Source organism: Prunus mume, linkage group LG6, assembly GCF_029339155.1.
Source record: "Prunus mume cultivar Tortuosa linkage group LG6, ASM2933915v1, whole genome shotgun sequence".
NCBI classification, from domain to species: Eukaryota; Viridiplantae; Streptophyta; class Magnoliopsida; order Rosales; family Rosaceae; genus Prunus; species Prunus mume.
The window spans coordinates 17746492-17764938 of NC_142703.1; the positions used below are offsets into that span (position 1 = coordinate 17746492).

At 36.6% G+C, this 18447-nt stretch overlaps 4 protein-coding genes across 7 annotated transcripts; 1 reads left to right on the forward strand and 3 right to left on the reverse strand.

Annotated features, from left to right (window-relative positions):
• Positions 1-247: 247 nt before the first annotated feature.
• LOC148916296 (cyclic nucleotide-gated ion channel 1-like) lies at positions 248-13576 on the reverse strand. Its single transcript, XM_089054538.1, has 4 exons — positions 13542-13576; positions 1413-1454; positions 829-1294; positions 248-709 (listed from the first exon to the last, which is right to left on the reverse strand). Exons 3-4 carry the CDS (start codon positions 1039-1041, stop codon positions 467-469), a joined length of 456 nt encoding a protein of 151 aa, XP_088910664.1. The 5' UTR covers positions 1042-1294; positions 1413-1454; positions 13542-13576; the 3' UTR covers positions 248-466.
• LOC148916297 (cyclase-associated protein 1-like) lies at positions 1508-5453 on the reverse strand. 3 transcript variants are annotated; one of them, XM_089054541.1, is made up of 5 exons: positions 4919-5453; positions 4202-4340; positions 4055-4072; positions 1985-2026; positions 1508-1876 (listed from the first exon to the last, which is right to left on the reverse strand). In XM_089054541.1, the coding sequence occupies exons 1-2, from the start codon at positions 5180-5182 to the stop codon at positions 4305-4307; spliced, it is 300 nt and encodes a 99-aa protein (XP_088910667.1). In that variant the 5' UTR covers positions 5183-5453; the 3' UTR covers positions 1508-1876; positions 1985-2026; positions 4055-4072; positions 4202-4304. The 3 variants fall into 3 exon arrangements, with proteins under 3 accessions (XP_088910667.1, XP_088910666.1, XP_088910665.1); XM_089054540.1 differs by having other exon boundaries at positions 1985-4072; XM_089054539.1 differs by lacking the exon at positions 4055-4072 and having other exon boundaries at positions 4919-5450.
• Positions 8098-10165, reverse strand: LOC148916298 (cyclic nucleotide-gated ion channel 1-like). Its single transcript, XM_089054535.1, has 5 exons — positions 9825-10165; positions 9514-9717; positions 8998-9287; positions 8646-8760; positions 8098-8239 (listed from the first exon to the last, which is right to left on the reverse strand). The coding sequence occupies exons 1-5, from the start codon at positions 10035-10037 to the stop codon at positions 8165-8167; spliced, it is 897 nt and encodes a 298-aa protein (XP_088910661.1). The 5' UTR covers positions 10038-10165; the 3' UTR covers positions 8098-8164.
• Positions 13577-14062: 486 nt separating the features above from the next.
• LOC148916299 (putative receptor-like serine/threonine-protein kinase At4g34500) lies at positions 14063-17628 on the forward strand. 2 transcript variants are annotated; one of them, XM_089054536.1, is made up of 7 exons: positions 14063-14264; positions 15753-15857; positions 15951-16073; positions 16255-16425; positions 16527-16656; positions 16734-16943; positions 17271-17628. In XM_089054536.1, the coding sequence occupies exons 1-7, from the start codon at positions 14146-14148 to the stop codon at positions 17295-17297; spliced, it is 885 nt and encodes a 294-aa protein (XP_088910662.1). In that variant the 5' UTR covers positions 14063-14145; the 3' UTR covers positions 17298-17628. The 2 variants fall into 2 exon arrangements, with proteins under 2 accessions (XP_088910662.1, XP_088910663.1); XM_089054537.1 differs by having other exon boundaries at positions 14075-14264; positions 17277-17628.
• Positions 17629-18447: the final 819 nt, after the last annotated feature.

Sequence of the window (18447 nt, forward strand, 5' to 3'; positions counted from 1 at the left end):
CGAAAAGTAAAATTTGGGTGTAATCCGAGACCGTTGCTATATTTTGGCCAAAAGAATAAATTAACAATTAAAATATTAAAAATTAAAAATAAATTTTTGAAAACTCTCTCTCCTCGAGAGACAGAGGGAGCGGGTCGGGGAAGGGTGTGTGTTTTACAGATCCGGGTATTGTTCTAAATTTCAAAGGGTGTGTTTTTTCAGATCAGACACTGAAGCTGATGATTGGGGTTGTGAAGATCAAGTAGTACTCTAATGTCCTCATAGGGTGAATTCATTGGTGGTTGGATTGGAGAAAAAATCGTTGAATTAGTCTCGGATTTGGGAAAAAAAATTGTAAACGAACTTTTGAGAAAAAGTCATATGAAAATAATGTTTCTTGTTCATAAATGGCTGACAGGATTGATTAATTTGAGAACTTGGTTTCCAGCCAAGAAATCCAACCAAAACTTGGTAATTAAGTGGAGCATCACTTGAGATAAATTAATATATGAAGATTGAAACTTACATGACTAGCAAGGATGTACAAAAAGAAACTGAATGCGCCTTTAAATAAAATCCATATCTTAGTCTCTCTAGCAGGAGTCTTGTTGAGTTTTGTACACAATAAGTAGATGCGAAGAACTCGTGGTACATATTGCAACAGAGCAAGCAAAGCCAAAAACTTCATCGTATTCAAAGAACTAGAGTCCATGAAGATAAGGATCACTGCCTGGACACAATACAATGGATTAAGCCAACAGTTAATTTAGCTTATATTCAAATATCCTAATTTCAAATACAAAAATTAGTTGAAAAAGAGAGATTGGTCCTAAAACAATTTACTCATACCTGTGGAATGGGGAGAACAGCTAAAAGGTCAATTAAGATGTGTGATGAGATCCTCCAAATCCTGTTAGCCAATGCCAAAGCATCTTCAACTAATATGGTTCCTTTTGTCAAAACTATGGTATGAAGATATGATCTCCCCATGACCCTAAATGTTGGAACTTTAGATTCGATATAAATTTGAATAACAATGTTCACTACATAAAATAGATCCATTGTCGATCGTAGTGAAATAACCGCTCCCTTCAAACTTTTGTCCAATCCAATGCACTGCGTATCTTTGTTGACAATAGGAATATAAAAGCATAAAGAATCTATTAAGACCCCAAATACACATGATTCAAAAAATGGCCCCTTCCACTTTGGAAGAAATGGCCGAACTCGATAAAAAATGCTCTGTACTATTTTTCGCCATTTTCTACTTGATCTATGCCCTTCATTTACAGTAGAAGATTCCTCAACTGCCCAACTGAAGACACATCATAAACAACATATCAAAATCAGGTACTATAAATATAGATAAATAAAGCCCTAATTAACTTTTCTATGATATAATATGGACCCACGCGTTCTTTCGTTTTTATTACCTTCGCAGTGTCAATTCTCTTGGTGCACTATGTTCTACAATGCTGAAAAAGATACACCAAACAAATGTTGATGCACAAAATTGGATAAAAGAGGGGAAAATTAAACGATATCGCCCATCCATATTATAACACGGATCAACAAAATTAAGGTAGCAATTAGTACAAAGGAAGAACTAGCATCTGCCTTGTCTATTGTGAGAAAAGAAACTTCAAGAGAGGCATTGAATAAGAAGACAATCAAATCATACATAATATTGGCTTCTGAAATAGGATCAGATTAAAATAACAATAACATGGGATCAGATTGTTTCAGTACAATTTTATTTCTTTAAATTAAAAAAAAAAAGATGAGAAATTAAGAAATAATATAATTAGAAGGGTAAAAAATGCTCTCTACTATTGTTGGCCATCCTCTCCTTGGTCTATAACCTTCATCTACAATCGCAGATTCCTCAACTGCCCAACTGAAAACACATCATAAACAACATATCAAACTCAGGGACTACAAATATATTAAATTTTCTATGATATAAGGTTCTTTATGGATCCATGTGTTTGTTGGTTTTTCTTACCTTCGTAGTGACAATTCTCTTGGTGCAGTAAGTCCTACGATGCTGAAAAAGATATAACATTCAAATGTTGATGCACAGAATTGGATCAAAACGGGAGAAAAATAAACGATATAGTCCACTTATATTATAACACGTCACGTGTATACGCATATTGAATCAATAAGATTAAGGCAATAATGAGTACAAAGTAAAGAACTAGCATCTGCCTTGTCTGGCGTGAGAGAGCCTTTACATAGGCAACAGAAATTGGGCCTCTATTATGAGCCCTTTTTTTTTTTTATCCAACCAAAAAAGAAAGAAGAAACTTCAAGAGAGTCATTGAATAAGAAGACAATCAGATCATATATAATAGCCACATCAACTAATAAAATAAATTAAAAGAATAGGCCAAATTGTAGCAATGATCCTGGACTATACCCAAACTTTACTTTTCGTCCCTCACATTATTTTGTTGTTATCGTAGTACTTTAATTAGATATCATGTTGCATCATTGGTCTTTTCGTCAATTTAGTTAAATTTTCTGTTAAAATTAAGGGCAAATTGGGAAATTCATAATATTTCTCTCTCTCTCTCTCTCTCTCTCTCTCTCTCTCTCGATGATTTCTTCTTCCCCCAACCCCAGCACCCACGAACCAGAACCCTCTACCCTAGCTCGCAAGCCCAGCACCCATGAACCCGAAACCCCAGCCCCCATCCTCCACCCCAGATCCGATTTGTGAAGAGAAATTGGTTCAATCTTTGAAGGACGCTGAAATGATGGTTCATAATGACATTCTTCCCAAATTAATAGTCTGCCATTGAACAAATTGCAAAAGCCTTATCATTGAACAAATAAAAGTCCCAAGAACGGAAAACCATCAAAAGAATTTCTCTCTCCCGCAGCCCTCCACTTTCTTGTTTACTTTGGATTTGCTAGCTTCTTGGTCAGGTGTATTGATATGCTAAGAGAAGTTGGTCACTTCCTATAGCTATGTGTTTATGTATTGGCAGAACTGTAGCTATGGGTTTGTGTTGGGGGGGTTAATCATTTCTCTCTCTCTTTTGCTTCTGGGTTGGGGTTTTAATTCAAGGTTCAGAGTTCGTTGGGGGAAGAGAAATTGGGGCTGGGAAGAAATTTGGGTGGGTGAAGAAATTGATGGGGAGAAGAAATCTGGGTGAGAAATCGTTGGGGGAAGAAATTGGGGCTGGAGAGAGAGAGGGAGAGAGATTTAATTTAATTTTATAAGGCATTTTTGCCCATGCAAAGAAGTACTTGTCATTGCCATGTCATCATTTTTAACGAAAAAGTTGATGAAACGACGGAAAGGACGCTTGTTGAAACTAGATGCATAATTAAAGTACCACGATAACAACAAAACAATATGAGGGACGAAAAGTAAAATTTGGGTGTAATCCGAGACCGTTGCTATATTTTGGCCAAAAGAATAAATTAACAATTAAAATATTAAAAATTAAAAATAAATTTTTGAAAACTCTCTCTCCTCGAGAGACGGAGGGAGCGGGTCGGGGAAGGGTGTGTGTTTTACAGATCTGGGTATTGTTCTAAATTTCAAAGGGTGTGTTTTTTCAGATCAGACACTGAAGCTGATGATTGGGGTTGTGAAGATCAAGTAGTACTCTAATGTCCTCATAGGGTGAATTCATTGGTGGTTGGATTGGAGAAAAAATCGTTGAATTAGTCTCGGATTTGGGAAAAAAAATTGTTGAATCTGGGGAGGAAAATAAGAGGTTGGGTGTGCTGAGAATTTTGGGGATGGGGTGGTGTGCGCAGTGAGGGAGAAAGCGCAAGGCAGGGGTGACTTGGTTCGCTGGGGGTGGTGTGGTGGGAATGGTTGTTTGGGTTGATTGGGTTTGCTTCGCCAGGATGGTGGTTGGTCAACAGGGCACAAATCCAGTGGGTCAAAGTCATGCCACGTCATCAATACTGTCATATATCATGGGTTAACGGAGAATATGATGGAAGATAGTAATGGAAGTATGAAACTGATAGTAAAAGTAAACGTTGAGGATGAAAATGAGAAGAAAAGTCAGAATTTCAAGAAAGTTACGGGTAGTAAAGTAAAATTTACCTAATATAATATTGGCTTCTGAAATAGGATGAGATTGAAATAACAATAACACGGGATCAGATTGTTTCAATACAATTTTATTGCTTTAAATTGAAAAAAATATGAGAAATTGAGAAATAATATAATTAGAAGAGTAGAAGAAATAACCTCATTCAGAGACTGTCAACAGCACTCTTCAAGTGGATGAAAAAATTAGACCGCCTCCCTTGGGTCAGTGCATTTGCCTTTGTGATAACCTCATTCGGAGGCTTCAGAAATTCAGCCAACCCTGTGCATTGTCAGGTTTCTGCACAACAACGAGCATTCCCATTGAACATAATGAATTTCATTTCACAAGGAAAAGTAAAAGATAGAAAACATTTAAAGTAGATAAGCTCACACTCCTTGCTACTACTAACATTCACAATATCCTAAGAATTGTAACATTAATCATTTGAGTCGCCCCAAAAGTCAGCAACACCGAATATTGGTCGTTGCCCGACTATGTTATAGCTGATATAATCCAAATATCGCTAACATTTCATCGGTTCTTTTCCCCATCAACTGCTCACCAAGATGAAATGAACACGCACCAATCCCATCCAAACCCAACAAGATAGCACATTCCTTTCATGGTCCTTTACATAATGGATAACGTTTACGACCCCATCAATATTTAACATCAAACACACGTTTTTAAAAATCCAATCAACATTTCATAATCAAAACATAAACCTCGTCGAATCTTTATACTAACCAAACAATCCATAAGTAAATCTAAAAATTCAGCACCCAAACAAAATGACACCCAAAAAAAAAACACATAAAATCACACTCAAAACTACTAGCGCAAAGAAAGCATTACGATTTATGAGTGAGACTGACCTTTGTTTGCTTCACCTGAATCAGCAGGTCCTTCTGAGCAGCAAAAGCCTGCTGGAGAACCTTGGTCACGTCCAAGACCGGTCCCCCAATCTTCTCGGCCGCGGCCGAAACCCTACCCAGATACTGCCGAATCAGATCCTCATAGGCCAAAATCGACGGGTCCAGCGGCCCGTCGTCGCCACTCGCCGCCGCACCGCCCGACAGCGACAGCGACTCTAGGCGCCCCACAGCCGATTCCAGCCTCTGTATAAGCTTCTCCTCCATAGCCGCAAGCTCAAAATCTGTGTGTCTTCTCTGTCTTTGTCTCTCTCTCTACGGTTAGATTAGATCTGGTAGATTTGGTGTGGCCGTTAATTAGTAGAGAAATGACTTCCTTCGCTTTTTCTTTTTTTCTTTATATATATTTTTAATATTTGGGTATTTTTTATTTTTTTTTACACCGAAAGGTGAAAGGGGAATTTTGATTTGGCGGGTGTTAATCTGAGTCTTCGCGCCCGGTTTTTGGGGGTTTGGCCTTAGGAGACGTGAGGACACGTGGAGGACAGAGAGCGAATCTTGGCTGTTCGTGCGTTGTTGAACACCTTACCTGTAGGGATGGCAACGGGCCGATTAGGGCCGTATGACAATACCATTCCCGCCCCGCACCCCCTAATCCCAGCTTTATGCTTTTGGGAATCCCGTCTCCGTCCCTGTTCCCGTCGGGGAAGTGTCTCCCATACCCGCCTCAATCCCCGGTTTTTAATAAGATATTTCTTGTTAAAATAATTTTCTAAAGAACAATCACATCATTTTGAAATTTTAAAAACAACCATCACAAGATATTTCTTGTTAAAATAATAACTCAACAAGGCAAAGAAGGAGGACACAAAACTTGAAATAATTTCTATCCAAATCTTTAGAAACATTTTTAGTAAGCACAATAAATCCATCTAGTCTCTAAGGTAACTTTGTTTATTGTATTATATTAATATATATGAATTATAAATAAGGATTACCTACACTTTAGTGCCTGGAGGTTTAGTGTCAGTATCGAAATGGGCCCTAGGTTTCATTTTAATCAATTTCATACAACATTTCAAATATTACCAATTTACACTAGTTACATTGACCGTCAAAGTCGACGTTAATCGCGACTTAGCGTGGGACCCACCTCATAACCAAACAGTAATTAGAAAGAGATGAAATGAAGGACAATTTCGGAAAAAAATAATAAAAAACTCTTTAAAAATATTATTAAATTAGATTTTTAAAACAAAAACAAAATCCTCTGCCCAGAAAGAAGTAGTCCCAAGTCATGCCCTTAAAGGTATTGAGAATCTGATGAAGGGGGCAAAAACCCAGATCAGATCTTGATCTAGTGCTGGGTAAACAAGATCTAATATTAGCTTCAACAATACACAGAATATTCCTCCAAAACCCATCACAGTGGAAGAAGAAAACCCAGATGCTATTTCTACACCATAATATTCTAACAACGTAGAATTAAAACAAAACAAGAAGAAGAAAAAAACTCAAATTCTTCTTCTCAATCACCAAGTACCAGATTTCATTTTTTATTTTTTTTTATAATGATTTTTCCCGAGAAAATAAGGGCGACAAAAAAAAAACGAAAGAAGAAAGGAAAAGGGGGGGGGAGCCATATGGAGATCCATACGGTAATTAGAGGCACAAAGCGGTGGCTTGAAGATCATGCTCATCACCACAAACCTCACTGGATTTGAATAAATCGAGGCCGTCCATCATTGGGGGCGGCGGCAGGTTGAGATCGAGCAAAGGCGAGACTCTCCAAACGACGACGTCCAGACGCAATCATCGCCGTCATCTACGACGGAGGATGAGGAGTCGCAGCCGTGGCGCGTCGGGTTGGACAGTACGGGTCTCCGCCGCTAAGCATCGGAGGTGTGCCTAGGTCAGGCGGGGCCCATCAAAGACTCGACGTCTTCGAGGTCTGGAGGTGGGCTGCTTGCGAACGACATCGTAGAGAGAAGGATGATGAGGAGGGAGGCGGTGGTTATTGTTGATGTCATAATCCACGGCTTGGGACTACTTCTTTCTGGGCAGAGAGAGAGAGAGAGTTGGGATTTTTTGTTTTTGTTTTTAAAAATCTAATTTAATAATATTTTTAAAGAGTTTTTTATTATTTTTTTCCGAAATTGCCCTTCATTTCGTCTCTTTCTAACTACTGTTTGGTTATGAGGTGGGTCCCACGACTGCCACGTCTTAACGTTTGACTTTGACGGTCAATGTAATGATGTAAATTGGTACGAAATTGATTAAAATGAAACCTCGGGGCCCATTTCGATACTGACACTAAACCCCCAGCCACTAAAGTGTAGTTAATCCTATAAATAAATATATTACTTATCGGGCCGGGTTTGGGGATGGGGAAAACAATCTCATCCCTGGCCCATCCCGGTCGGGATTTTACAAATTCGAGATTTCCGCATTCGCCCCGAAAACTCCCCATTAGGGCCGAGGACCCGACAGGTATTATTGCCATCCCTACTTGCCTGAAAGTCATTAACTTGTGCTAACTCAAATTATTATTTTTAATTAATTTGCGGGATATAATCAGACAAAAACAACAAATTTCTGAGGGACGGTGTAAGGTGGGACCCTTCAAATTTATCTGGTCTCATTCTCTTTTTATTTATTTATAAACTTTTAATAGTTTCATTTTTACTGTAGCGTTACCAGCACAGCAGACTAGTATGACAAATTATAATATTGCCCAATCATGACTAGGGGAATGAGTTCACACTCTCTAATTTCCGTACAAAATAATAATAATAATAATATTGATTGAAATATATAACTCATAAAAAAATACATCAATTAAGTAATACAAATTTGCATATGTCATTGCACTAAAGTTCAAACTCCCTCTATGTACATTAGTGTATTTTAAGGAAAAATGACACAATACATATAAGGAACCAAACGTTATTTTTCTACCGTCCTTCAAGTGTACCGGATGAGTCATAATAGTCATCAACTGGATTGTACCATCATCTCTCATCATCCGTTCTAAAATGCCTCTGGGAATTTAGACGCTATAATCTTCAAGTCATTGGCCATGAGTGCAAACGCTTTTGTGAGGGACTTGACAAATCTTGTGGAGATGGGTAAGGCTGAAAACGGGGAGAATGCGATGCCCAGATCGAAGCTCGTCTCACAGAAATCACCTTTGGCAAGACACTCGGTGGTTCCAGCATCACCGTTTTTTCAGATACCCAGAGTTGTACCTCAAGATCTTTCATTTTCAGCTGCCGTAGAATTCTCATCTTGGGATGATGCTCCAGTTACCAACTCCATACACATCTGTTACATGACAATCATGAGTTCTTTTAACCTTAATTTCCATGTCAACACCATCTAGCTTTGCCAATGACCATTTTGTCAAACGACATCTAGTCTCTATAATTTCTTGATTTTATTTTTTATAAAAAATATCACCATCTAGCTTTATTAAGCCAAAATAATTGTTTGATGAACTCCAAGATTGAGATCCTTACAACAAAACTCCAAGAGCCCGTTTGGGAGAAATTCTGCCCTCCTAGAATCACTTTAGGGGAGAAGCATATCTTATGTCATTCTCCATAAAATCACTTAAAACCACTTACTGATTATATGGAGAAGTGATTTTTTGCTTATCCAGAATCACTCCCATACAAACCCTAAGTTAATTAAGATACATTATGTTTAATTTAGAAGTTCTGGCACCAACCTTCAAATTTGTAGGGAGGTATAGTAGAAACAGGAGCAAGCCACTTAGAGAAATAAAAATGGCAAAGATATTTTCCCATGTATAGTTACTCGTCTCGAGGTTTTGCCCAAGAGAACTGCAGAATCAAAACAGAAGAAATATATTCAATGTACTGCAAGTAATGAATTCAATGTGCTGCAAGTAATAAAATATTCTAGGACCTCTCATCTATGTTAATGACATTACAAGTTAAAACACCATTTATACATATGCGTGTGTGATGTTAGGCAACGTAAAAGAGTAACGTTAGGATCTAGATAGTTGTAAATTTGTTCTTGCTAAAAAATACAGTAATGCAAAATTATGTTCAAACCTTAGATTTCGCAAACCCCACCAGAAACAATGAAGGAATTTTTTCGGTAAATTTGTTGACTCCAACACACCAGACCGAACAGCCTCATCAAACATACCAAAATTGAAGGGTGTTGCATTGGTATTGCGTGGATTTATAGAGCATAAGTCATCCAGAAATGTGATGTTTCTGATTGTACGACCATTGCAGTAGAAGGTAGTAGGTTCACATCCATTGTTGTTTCGACAAGCATTTTGCCAGCAGGCCATCTCCCGCTGGATAGCGAAAAAGTACCAGAAAGCTCCAAATTCCTAAGAACATCAACAAGTTAATAAGTTAGCAAACAAACTTTTGAGAAAAGTTTCTACAAAGTATATATCATTCATAGGAAATTAAATGATGTTTATTTTGTTTATAAATTGGTGACAAGGTTGATTAATTTGAGAACTTGGTTTCCAACCAAGAAATCCAACCAAAACTTGGAAACTAAACGGAGCATCACTTGAGATAAATTAATACATGAAGATTGAAACTTACATGACTAGCAAGGATGAACAAAAACACACTGAATGCGCTTTTAAATATAATCCATATTTCAGTCTCTCTAGTAAGAGTCTCGTTGAGTTTTGTACGCAATAAGTAGATGCGAAGAACTCGTGGTACACATTGCAACAGAGCAAGAAAAGCCAAAAACATCGTCGTATTCAAAGAACTAGAGTCCATGAAGATAAGGATCACTGCCTGGACACAGTACAATGGATTAAGCCAACAGTTAATTTAGCTTATATTCACATATCCAAATTTCAAATAGTTTTAAAAGAGAGATTGGTAAACCAATTTTCTCATACCTGTGGAATGGGAAGAACTGCTAAAATGTCAATTAAGATGTGTGATGAGATCCTCCAAATCCTGCTAGCCATTGCCAAAGCATCTTCAACTAATATGGTTCCTTTTGTCAAAACTATGGTATGGAGATATGATCTCCCCATGACCTTAAATGTTGGAACTTTAGGTTCGGCATAAATTTGAATAACAATGTTCACTACATAAAATAGATCCATTGTCGATCGTAGTGAAATAACCGCTCCCTTCAAACTGTTGTCCAACCCGATGCACTTCGTATCCTTGTTGATGATAGGAATATAAAAGAATAAAGGATCTATTAAGACCCCAAATACACATGATGCCAAAAAAATGCTCTCTACTATTGCTGGCCTTCCTCTCCTTGGTCCAAAACCTTCATCTACAGTCGCAGATTCCTCAACTGGCCAACTGAAAACACATCATAAACAACATATCAAAATCAAGTACTACAAATGGATAAATAAAACCCCTAATTAAATTTTCTATGATATAAGGCTCATTATGGATCCATGCATTCTTTCGTATTTATTACCTTCGTGGTGACAATTCTCCTGGTGCAATATGTTCTACAATGCTGAAAAAGATATAACAATTAATAGATGTTGATGTTTAAAATTGGATCAAAAAAGGAGAAAATTAAATGAGATCGTCTAACCATATTATAATACGTGTACAATCAAATTGGATCAACAAGATTAAGGCAGTAATTAGTACAAAGTAAAGAACTAGTATCTGCCTTGCCTAGTGTGAGAGAGCCTTTACATAGGCAAGAGAAATTGGGCCTTTATTATGGGCCTTTTTTTTATCCAACCAAAAAAGAAAGAAGAAACTTCAAGAGAGTCATTGAATAAGAAGACAATCAGATCATATATAATAGCCACATCAACTGATAAAATAAATTAAAAAATTAAAAAATTAAAAAAGAAAAATAAATTTTTGAAAACTCTCTCTCCTCTCTCTGCAACTAACGACACAGGGTGGGTGGGGTGGGGAGAGAGAAAAACAGAGGGTGAGAGAGAGGGAGGGAGCGGGTCGGGGAAGGGTGTGTGGTTTACAGATCTGGGTATTGTTCTAAATTTCAAAGGGTGTGTGTTTTTTCAGATCAGACACTGAAGCTGATGATTGGGGTTGTGAAGATGAAGTAGTACTCTAATGTCCTCAGAGGGTGAATTCATTGGTGGTTGGATTGGAGAAAAAATCGTTGAATTAGTCTTGGATTTGAGGAAAATAAGAGGTTGGGCGTGCTGAGAATTTTGGGGATGGGGTGGTGTGCGCAGTGAGGGAGAAAGCGCAAGGCAGGGGTGACTTGGTTCGCTGGGGGAGGTGTGGTGGGAATGGTGGTTTGGGTTGCTTGGATTTGCTTCGCGAGGATGGTCGTTGGCACAAATCCAGTGGGTCAAAGTCATGCCACGTCATCAATTCCAAGCTCATTTGACTGTCATATATCATGGGTTAAGGAGAATATGATGGAAGATAGTAATGGAAGTACGAAACTGATGGTAAAAAGTAAACGTTGAGGATGAAAATGAGAAGAAAAAACATTATGTAGTAAAGTCAGAATTTCAAAAAATTTGCAGGTAGTAAAGTAAAATTTACCTAATATAATATTGGCTTCTGAAATAGGATGAGATTGAAATAACAATAACATGGGGTCAGATTGTTTCAATACAATTTTATTTCTTTAAATTGAAAAAAAGATGAGAAATTGAGAAATAATATAATTAGAAGAGTAGAAGAAACTAACTTCACAGGCACAGCTGTCTCTTGGGATATCTCCACAATTGCTGAAGCCATTAATAGCCCCTCCTGCAATATAGAGAATCGAAAACTTAATTAATTATACAATAAAAAAATTGTATATTATATATAATTTTAATCTAGATTCTAGTGTGTGTAAAATTTGGGCGGATATATGCTTCTGAATACCTGATCATCAATTTAATATTTTGCCAAATGAGTGCTCCAAACACATATTTATAGTGGTGACATTGGTGACAATAGCCAATTAGCTTCAAACTCATAATACAAAGGGAGGCTACTTTTGAGAGGTATTCTGATAAAAGCGAAGTTCATATGCTTTTAGTAGCATCCCTTTTTCTAATACACATATTCCCTTGTATTATGATATAACGATGAGGCATGAAGAAAGCACAAAGTTGAAATTGAATATAGGGGAAGTGGGTCAGGCAGAGACAGAGTTTAAGGTGGAAGCGGAAGCCATTGGTAAAGTAAAGCATAAGAACTTGGTGGGTCTAATTGGCTATTGTGCTGAAGGTGAAAACAAGGGAATATGTGTATTAGAAAAAGGGATGCTACTAAAAGTTCTCTCCTTTTCTCTCATTTTCTATCCTTGCCAAAACAAGGGAACCCCACATTGACTATTGAACCACTATATATATATATATATATATATATATATATATATGTCTAAGCACTCATTTTATTGAATAATTAATTAAGTCTTGGATTCTCTATATTGCAGGAGGGGCTATTAATGGCTTCAGCAACTGTGGAGATATCCCAAGAGACAGCTGTGAAGTTAGTTTCTTCTACTCTTCTAATTATATTATTTCTCAATTTCTCATCTTTTTTTCAATTTAAAGAAATAAAACTGTATTGAAACAATCTGATCCCATCTTATTCTTATTTCAATCTCATCCTATTTCAGAAGCCAATATTATATTAGCGAGGAGGAAAAGAAAGAAAAAAAGAGAGAGGAGAATATAGCGGAAAAGAAAGAAAAAGAAACATTATAAATATCAAAAGACATAGTATATAATCACAAAGTTGCATGTAGCGTGGTGGATAAGGTGTTAGAGATGGGTGGTGGGGGTTTGAAACCCCTTGTGTGTGTTTTGAAGTCTCAATTTCTTTTATTTTTCGCGAGTTGACATGACCCGCTTAATAAACAGGTTAAACATGTGTTTTAACGGGTTGGCGGGTTAACCAAACCCACCCGCTTAATAAACGGGTCATAACAGTTAACCCAAAATTACCCAATTATTAATCGTATGGTTCGAGTCATGCTTTTTCAGACAGGTTTCAAGTCGATAACGGGTCGTGTAGAAAATTGCCACCCCTTTCATACTTCCATTAATATTTTGGGACATTTTGGAAAAGGCCAAAAGAGAGAAATATTTGTAAAAAAGCTAAAATGGACAAAAAGCCGTTATTTCTTTTTGGATTTCTAAGGAATCTTTTACATTTGCAAAGTGTTCTCTTTCAGATTCGAGAATTTTGAAATTTTTCGGTTAACTGTTATGACCCGCTTATTAAACGGGTGGGTTTCGGGTTAACCGCCAACCCGTTAAAACACATGTTTAACCTGTTTATTAAACGGGTCATGTCAACTCGCGAAAAAATAAAGAGAAATTGAGACTTCAAAACACACACAAGGGGTTTCAAACCCCCACCACCCATCTCTAACACCTTATCCACCACGCTACATGCAACTTTGTGATTATATACTATGTCTTTTGATATTTATAATGTTTCTTTTTCTTTCTTTTCCGCTATATTCTCCTCTCTCTTTTTTTCTTTCTTTTCCTCCTCGCTAATATAATATTGGCTTCTGAAATAGGATGAGATTGAAATAAGAATAAGATGGGATCAGATTGTTTCAATATAGTTTTATTTCTTTAAATTGAAAAAAAGATGAGAAATTGAGAAATAATATAATTAGAAGAGTAGAAGAAACTAACTTCACAGCTGTCTCTTGGGATATCTCCACAGTTGCTGAAGCCATTAATAGCCCCTCCTGCAATATAGAGAATCCAAGACTTAATTAATTATTCAATAAAATGAGTGCTTAGACATATATATATATATATATATATATATATATATAGTGGTTCAATAGTCAATGTGGGGTTCCCTTGTTTTGGCAAGGATAGAAAATGAGAGAAAAGGAGAGAACTTTTAGTAGCATCCCTTTTTCTAATACACATATTCCCTTGTTTTCACCTTCAGCACAATAGCCAATTAGACCCACCAAGTTCTTATGCTTTACTTTGCCAATGTCTTCCACTTCCACCTTAAACTCTGTCTCTGCCTGACCCACTTACCCTATATTCAATTTCAACTTTGTGCTTTCTTCATGCCTGATCGTTATATCTAATCTTCAGAGCATGGTGGATAAGGTGTTGGAGATGAGTGGTGGGGGTTTGAAACCCCTTATGTGTGTTTTGAAGTCTCCATTTCTCTTCATTTTTTCGCGGGTTGACACGACCCGTTTAATAAATAGGTTAAACATGTGTTTTAACGGGTTGGTGGGTTATCCAATTATTAATTGTGTGGGTTCGAATCATGCCTTTTCCGTGCAGGTTTCGAGACAACGTGATTGGAGAAGGAGGATACGGCGTCGTTTTCAGAGGAATTTTGCAGGATGGCTCTGTCGTGGCGGTCAAGAACCTTCTCAACAACAAGTACGTGTCTTTTTACTCAATTTCAACTCTTCCCCTTTTTTCTTTTTTTTTCATCGAAATATTTTCGGTCCAAAAATACATAGGAATGGTTGAGGAAAATAATTTACATGTTTTTTGTTTATTTTTGGTTAACATGTTTCTCGTTCATACTAGATCCAAGGGTCTTTTCAAGCTGTGTGTTTAATAATGTATTTTTAGTCAACAGCTAATAATGTTTAGTTACGGATATATATTTTTTATTCAATTCTCTTAGCTCAAGTGGCGTTAAGATAGGCTGGTGGGGAATCTAGAAGCTACGTTAAAACTTTGTTTTTATAAAAAAACAAAAACAAAAACAAAATCACTGCGAAGTGCACATTATTAATTGTTATTAATCTGTATAATTGGGGGAAGACGAGAATGAAAATCATTCCATTTCTTTTGATTACTATTACTCGTAAGTGAACGTCCCATAACTTTTTATGCTTTTTTATTCAACTAACATCACTCCATGAGAGTTTTGGTCAATGGTGAAGGGTGAGAGAATTCGAACTTGAGATTTCTTTTAATGTTAGGAAGAAAAGAATCTCTAAACCAATACCTAATTGGTTGCATAATGAAATTAAGAATATGAAATTTGACTTTAGACTTACTTCTACAAAATGGAATTTATAATTAATCCCTATCATTAATTTGGTATGCAACATCACAATATAGACGTTTTGCATGTAATATATGTATACACATTGTGAACTATATCATTATTCACTTTAGTTTTCTTATAAATTATTAATAATAATCGCCGGTGTACATTTTAAACTGTATAATTATTCTTTTGGTTAAAAAAACTGTATAAATTATTCATGTTAGTATTTTTGTTTTGTTTTTGGAATACAAGCGATAGTCTAAACTACAAAAGGAAGGTCCGCAAGTCATGACCCTTTTCCACCAGACTAAACCTCATTTGCTTCACTGAATCAATAACTAATATAGTAATCACTGTTTGTACACTCAGTGACCTGCTTTTCTTTTGATTAAAAAGAAAAAGAGCCTTCCTTTGTTCCGCTGTACGAGGAAAAGAAAATTACTTTGTGCTTTTATCACTTTTATTCTTCATTCTTCATTCTTTTTATTTTTAATATCTTTACTATATTCAATTTCAACTTTGTGCTTTCTTCATGCCTCATTGTTATATCTAATCTTCAGAGCTTGTTTTCACTTTTCATAATTGATTTTCTACTTTTGATTGACCAAATATTACTTTGTCTTCGAAACATTCCCATTTTAATATTAAATATATTAAAATACCATACCAGAAACAATAGGAGCAAAAACATAAACAGTGCCGTGGCTCCATGATGGATGTTGAAAATATTTCCTGTGAAGTGAAATTATATGAAGTGCAGTTGCTTGTTTGCCATGAAAGCAAATTTTCAGATTTGAACTTGGTCTTTGTATAACATTTCTGTTCACTCAAAATTTAATTGCTGCTTGTCATCTTACATATAGGGGTCAGGCAGAGACAGAGTTTAAGGTGGAAGTGGAAGCCATTGGTAAAGTAAAGCATAAGAACTTGGTGGGTCTAATTGGCTATTGTGCTGAAGGTGCTCAAAGGTAACTCTATTGTCATATCTTCTAGGTGAATTCAGATTAACCCGTTTCTTCCTCTAATTAACATGTCCATGGGGACTTCTACTGCTCTGCCAGGATGCTTGTATATGAATACATTGACAATGGCAATTTGGAGCAATGGTTGCATGGTGATGTTGGGCCTGTCAGCCCTCTGACCTGGGATATTCGAATGAAAATAGCCGTCGGGACAGCGAAAGGGTGAGATAATTCTGTATTCTTCATTTTGCTTGTATTTAACGATTATATGTCTCAGTATGACAGGATCTGTAACATATTGTAAGATATTGCACTGCTTTTGTCATTCTCACGATCTCCTTACTTTGGCTATGAAAATTTATTATCCTTCATCACTATAAACCTATTCTTGTTTTTCTAACAGGCTGGCCTACTTGCATGAAGGGTTAGAACCCAAGGTGGTGCACCGTGATATAAAATCCAGCAACATTCTTCTGGACAGAAAATGGAACCCAAAAGTATCAGATTTTGGCCTGGCCAAGCTCTTAGCACCTGAGTCAAGCTACGTGACTACACGTGTCATGGGGACATTTGGGTTAGTTCTTTCTTGAATTCTGAAGATATTTCAATGATACATTACCTGGATGGTATCTCTACTATGTTGTAGTACTGATTCTTCACTGTAATTTTCTGTAGATATGTATCTCCAGAGTATGCAAGCACAGGTATGCTGAACGAGTGGAGTGATGTATATAGCTTTGGAATTCTACTCATGGAGATAATTACAGGAAGAAGCCCAATTGACTATTCCAGACCAGCTGGAGAGGTAAAGCCAAGTTTTCATTCTCTGTTTCCTAGAAGCACTGCAACAATGTCCTAACTGTTTCAGTTGGTGTATATCAGATGAACCTGGTTGATTGGTTTAAAGGAATGATCCAAAGTCGCCGTGGAGAGGAGGTTGTAGATCCTCTGATAGAAGTTCAGCCCTCTCCAAGAGCTATGAAGCGAGCATTGCTGGTTTGTCTCCGCTGTATAGATTTAGATGTCAACAAGCGACCAAAAATGGGGCAAATTGTTCATATGCTTGAGGCAGATGACTTCCCTTATCGTTCTGTAAGTCCTTTCTTATCATGTATGTTTCTGTCCCACTTAGAATTTTCTTGGCTGGTCGATCGCTACTATTATGAGTTTGCATAAATTTTGAGTCATATATTAAAGAGTTGCCCTCTCCACAAATTTCTGCCTTTGCATGGTTTGATCTCAAAACCTGTCTTCTATTAAGGGGGAGAGACTGGTGATGATGGGACTGGTAGGATATAAATTTTTCAATAAATGTAGAGACTGGTTTGTAGATGCATTGCAGATGTGTTATTTCTTCAATATCAAGATCACATTAACATGTTCTTCATTTTCAGCTTCCTCATTTTTCTGTTCTATAAGCTGCAGGAAACCCGATCAGCCCGATAGAAAGATTGTTTCCCTTCCCGTGCAGTTGCATCTGATAATGTTCAATAACCAATCCAAGCATGCCATGGATAGAAATGAAGCGAGATATGGAAGTGGAGATTATTATGTTTTGGCACAGGAGGTAGTTCCTGAGGCCATTCGACTTCTTATCATGATTCTCCATTAGTATATAGAAAAGATTTTACAAGGCTTGAATGTGCATATAATATTTTCTATAAATTTTTTTCCCATGATCTTATAGATTTTGTTGATATATTTGGATTCATACTTAGGAGCTTGTAAATATGTACTTTATATCTTTTGATATGTAAGGTGAGGTCTGTTAAGAATATCCTTTTTTTAAATCAGATTCCGATGCAATTAGAGAAAATTTTATAATCGAGTCCCAAATGGCGAAGCCTATGTCTTTTATACCATAGTTTAACAACTTATACATGCGACAGAATTTTTTTTATGAAATAAAGAGAAATTATGCCAAATGAATCTTCTCTCAAGTACTTGCAAAATAAATAAATATACTGACTTGGAAGAAGGTTGAATCAAGAAAATTTGTACATGAACCCACCAATAGTGTTTGCCAAATTACATATCAAATGGGCTTTGTATAATTTTTACCTGTTTGCTTCTTCTTCCGCATTTGTAAGCCTTAGAAACAAAAATTGAAGAAACAGCAAGTACATCATCAATTCCAGTCAAACAGCAAGTACATCATCATTTCTTTCGCAATGGGGTGAGAATATCATCCTTTCTGGAACAACTAGAAACTATGGGTTTGGCTGGAGAAGATGGGACCTTGGGTGCTTTATGATACGCTAATGATGATTTCGAGGAAGTAAAGAGTCTTGTTTTCTTCCTTTTTATGGGTGTCGAAGCTTCTTGATTTGAGTTGTAGCTCTGCTGAAACAACAAAAAGTGCAGGTCGATTAAGTCCACGGGTGTGAACAGGATAGAAACTATGGTTATAATTCAAGCTTGCGGACTTAAGAGTTAAATTGTATGTTTATGCACTTGAAAACAGACAATGAATAAGACTTTGAAATATCATCAAAAAATTAATTTAATACTTACTATTTCTCATGCTCAGAACGTATTTTCTCCTCTAAAGGTAACTTGTGGGGTTTAAATAGAATATCTCTTTTATTTCTTAATT

Excerpts from the sequence above, each read along its gene's own strand:
- LOC148916296 (XM_089054538.1), bottom strand. The coding sequence starts at position 1,041 with ATGGATCTATTTTATGTAGTGAACATTGTTATTCAAATTTATATCGAA. Across the intron at positions 710-828 it reads CTGTTCTCCCCATTCCACAG|GCAGTGATCCTTATCTTCAT; the intron begins GTATGAGTAAAT and ends TATTGTGTCCAG.
- LOC148916297 (XM_089054541.1), bottom strand. The coding sequence starts at position 5,182 with ATGGAGGAGAAGCTTATACAGAGGCTGGAATCGGCTGTGGGGCGCCTA. Across the intron at positions 4,341-4,918 it reads TTCAGGTGAAGCAAACAAAG|AAACCTGACAATGCACAGGG; the intron begins GTCAGTCTCACT and ends GTTGTTGTGCAG.
- LOC148916298 (XM_089054535.1), bottom strand. The coding sequence starts at position 10,037 with ATGGATCTATTTTATGTAGTGAACATTGTTATTCAAATTTATGCCGAA. Across the intron at positions 9,718-9,824 it reads CAGTTCTTCCCATTCCACAG|GCAGTGATCCTTATCTTCAT; the intron begins GTATGAGAAAAT and ends TACTGTGTCCAG. Across the intron at positions 9,288-9,513 it reads TGTTCATCCTTGCTAGTCAT|GAATTTGGAGCTTTCTGGTA; the intron begins GTAAGTTTCAAT and ends TGATGTTCTTAG.
- LOC148916299 (XM_089054536.1), top strand. The coding sequence starts at position 14,146 with ATGCCTTTTCCGTGCAGGTTTCGAGACAACGTGATTGGAGAAGGAGGA. Across the intron at positions 15,858-15,950 it reads TGTGCTGAAGGTGCTCAAAG|GATGCTTGTATATGAATACA; the intron begins GTAACTCTATTG and ends CTGCTCTGCCAG. Across the intron at positions 16,426-16,526 it reads CGTGTCATGGGGACATTTGG|ATATGTATCTCCAGAGTATG; the intron begins GTTAGTTCTTTC and ends AATTTTCTGTAG.